A 3,621-nucleotide genomic window follows, 5' to 3' on the forward strand; every position below is an offset into this window, starting at 1 on the left:
GTGTGTGTGTGTGTGTGTGTGTGTGTGTGTGTGTGAAGGGTGGATGGGGGGGCAGTTTCCTCTCCAATCAGGACGGGGCTGCTCCCACAAGCGCCACCATTGTGATGGAAAGCAGGAAAAGCAGGAACCCCTCCTCTGGTTATTAATTATGTATGCGTGAAATGACGGGTTCATGTTGGAGTTAACTGTCAGGGCGGCCCACAGGCTGCTGGGTCACTTCTCTGCTGATCAACGTTCGGTCTGTCGGTCCAACTTCCCGGAACAATCTAAAATTAAATGTGATCGCATCTGATCAAAGTTTAGTTTTTAATTAGATTTCATTAGAATTAAAGAAAATAAAATGTTCCTCCCAGTTTAAATCCGTCCAGGTTTTGAACTCAAGTCCAGCTTCATGATCTAATTTTCCTGCTCGTTATTTTATGGCGACACATCCGAACCCCACCCGGAGCAGGACAACCCCACCCGGAGCAGGACACGCGTAGATTTCTATAGAAACTCATCAGACCGTGAAAGCAGGAGGCTGCTGGCGTGTGTCCGGGCTGAGAGGGAGGGAGGCGGGCACCATAACCCCCTCAGGTACATCTGCTTTCCAATCTGCAAACAACCCCACCTCCCGTCCTCCTGCCTCTCCATCAGCCTCTCCAGCCTCCCACACCCACTCCCCAAATCCACGGGGAGCTGAGCGGTTCCTGATTGGTCGAGGAGGCGGACGGGAGCGGTGTCATCATGTGGACTTAAAAACAGTGCAGCTATGTTGTTGTAGGAACACTGGATCAGTACCGGCACAGACAAACAGAACCACGCAGCGGATGTTTAGGTTTACGCGCAGATCAACGTGGATTAATTTTGCTCCGAAACGAACCTGAAGTGTATTCAGCTCTCCGTCCGGACCGAACATGCCCAGAGGCTTCCTGGTGAAAAGGAACAAGAAGACCCCCCCGGTGTCTTACCGGGTCCGCTCCGAGGAGGAGGAAGCGGGACGACCTGTCGCTGATGCGCCGCCGCGTCTCTCCTCCATCCCGCTGCGCGCACAGACCTGCGGGGCGGCGGCCACTGCTCCGGAACCAGATCCGGCCGCCAAGCCCGTGCAGTTCGGGAATCCGGAGACTGTGTACCAGATTCTCTACAGCCCCACCCGGCCCGTCAGCCAGGACCATGAGCGTTCCTCGGAGCGGCGCTTTAGCCTTGGCTCTCCGGTCTCAGCAGAGTCCTTCCCCACGCCTGCGGCTCTCACCGCGCTGGACCACCTGTTCGCCCCGGTGGACTTGAAGATCGGCTCCAGCAGCAGCAGCAGCAGCGCGGCGGCCGCCGGGACGCTCCCCACCGCAGGCGCCAAGCGGCCGGCAGGTGACGCGGAGCGGAGAGGCAAAGCGCCTAGCTCCAAGAAGACCAAAGCTATCCGGAAACTGCACTTTGAGGACGACGTAACCACGTCCCCGGTCCTAGGGCTGAAGATCAAGGAGGCTCCGGTGGAGCACAATACGGCCGGGGAAGAGCGCCCCCTGCTGGGAGGCTTTGTCTGCCAGCTGTGCCGCGAAGCCTACCAAAACCCATTCTCTCTGGCCCAGCACAAGTGTTCCAGGATAGTTCGGGTCGAGTACAGGTGTCCCGAGTGTGACAAGGTGTTCAGCTGCCCGGCCAACCTGGCCTCCCACCGGCGGTGGCACAAACCAAAGCCGCAGAGCGGGACGCACAGCGAGTCGGCCGCGTCCGGCAAGGACTGCAGCGACAGGGATTCATCCAGCCCCGAACCGTCCGAGTCCGGTTCTGAGGACGGACTGTATGACTGTCCTCGGTGTGGGAAAAGATTCAAGCGCCAGGCGTACCTGAGGAAGCACCTGGCGTCTCATCACGGTTCCCAGAAACCCGCAGAGCTGCAGCAGGAAGAGAAGGACCCGAAGAGCTGCGGGACCGGCGCGGGGCCACTTAACCTGAGCGCGTCCTCCTGCCACGCGTGTCCCGTGTGCGGGGAGAGCTTCAGCAGCAGGGGCGGCCAGGAGCGCCATCTCCGCCTGCTGCACTCCGCTCAGGTGTTTCCCTGCAAATATTGCCCCGCCCTGTTCCACAGCTCCCCGGGACTCACCCGACACATCAACAAGTGCCACCCGTCCGAGAGCCGCCAGGTGATCCTGCTGCAGGTGCCGCTGCGTCCCGCCTGCTGAGGCCCCCCAGGTCCGGGTCATGTCAGGTCCAGTTCACTCCAGCTGAGATTTCAGCACTTCACCTTCAAACATTCCTGTTCATTTTCCAGGAATGTTGTTTTGAATGATTCTGGGACATTACAGAACATTTTCCCAGTTTTTCCTGTAAAACTGGATATTTTTTGCAGTGTGACTCTGAGATGTGATCAAAGTGACTCAGAGCTGCTGAAGCAGGGATTCAGTGCCTTGCTCAAGGACACTTCACCTCATTCAGAGGGAGCTCCAACCCCCTGAGAAGATCAGAAGCTTAGACTGTGGAGAAAACTTTAGAATCTCTGCACAAGTGCTATTAGCTGGTAGACCTAAGAGAGGTCCGGTCCGATCCGGCCTGGTTCTGGACAGACCTGTTCCCATCACTAAGTAGCTTTAATAGATCTGTGGATCAGTAGCTGGAGCAAGCAGAGGATAGTGTAGCTGTACTGCTTTCAGATTAGAGCGTCCTGCTGTAAAACTGCCTTAAATCATTAAAGTTGCTTCTATTTATTTATGACTGTATTTATTATTAAGTTATTGCTGTAATCAGTTGATTTGTGTTGACGCTGTGGTGTGTTCAAGTGTCTTTAAAACAATCAGTGATTTTATCAGCTGCATCTGCAATCACCTTCTTCTTCTTCTTCTTCTTCTTCTTTATTTATTGATGAGTTCTTGTTGCTCTGGATGTTTCTGCAGTAACTTTTGCTACGTGTCCAAAAACAATAAACCAAACTGAGAATCAGATTTTCTGTTTTCTGTCATGTTTGCAGAGACGATCTAACAGCTGAGCTCTTTGGTTCTTCTACAACTAACAGAATATCTTGGCTGGAAACGGGTCCACCTCAGCCTGCTGGGTCAAACATTTCTATTCATTTTATTTCGCATCAGTTTGTTTTTCTGCAGGATTAAAGCTTCTTTTGTGGGATTTGTTTGTATTTTAGTGTCTTTCTTTGACAGATATTTCTTTTCTGTTTTGAAATAAATATAATTTTGTTGTAATTAAATTGAATTTAAGCTCAGTTCAGATGCTCCTTTAAATCTTTGACAGCTTCAGGGCAAAGTGTGAAGATGTAAAAGCAGAAGAACTTCATATCAATAAAACGTTAAAAAAGTGTGAAAAGAATCTGAATGAGTTATTTAGGTCAAAGAAATCATTTGAAAATAAAATTATTTTCAAAAATAACCAATGATGCTAAAAAGTATGTAAAGCACATATTTCATCAATTAATATTTTTTTTTAATTCATTATAACATTTATTTCAAATGAAGATTCAAGAATAATGAAAAAAGTAAAAGTATCATCATAAAATAAAATATTTTAAATAAACAAATAGAAAATTATTCAATTGATTTATCAACATTGAGATGTTCTATAAAAAATGCCAAAACCTGTAGCCTTCAATAATAAAACCAAAGTTTTTCTTTTCATAATTTCTTCCTCCAGAAT

The 3,621-nt window shown here is 49.7% G+C and overlaps 1 protein-coding gene across 1 annotated transcript; it reads left to right on the forward strand.

Moving 5' to 3' along the window:
• The first annotated feature begins 530 nt into the window (after positions 1-530).
• On the forward strand, positions 531-2,918 carry insm1a (insulinoma-associated 1a). Its single transcript, XM_047388334.1, has one exon. It carries the CDS (start codon positions 897-899, stop codon positions 2,160-2,162), a length of 1,266 nt encoding a protein of 421 aa, XP_047244290.1. The 5' UTR covers positions 531-896; the 3' UTR covers positions 2,163-2,918.
• The last annotated feature ends 703 nt before the right edge of the window (positions 2,919-3,621 follow it).

This window comes from Girardinichthys multiradiatus, chromosome 15 (assembly GCF_021462225.1).
Source record: "Girardinichthys multiradiatus isolate DD_20200921_A chromosome 15, DD_fGirMul_XY1, whole genome shotgun sequence".
NCBI lineage: Eukaryota > Metazoa > Chordata > Actinopteri > Cyprinodontiformes > Goodeidae > Girardinichthys > Girardinichthys multiradiatus.

What these genes read in the sequence shown, in the direction of transcription:
- insm1a (XM_047388334.1), top strand. Translation starts at nt 897, where the DNA reads ATGCCCAGAGGCTTCCTGGTGAAAAGGAACAAGAAGACCCCCCCGGTG.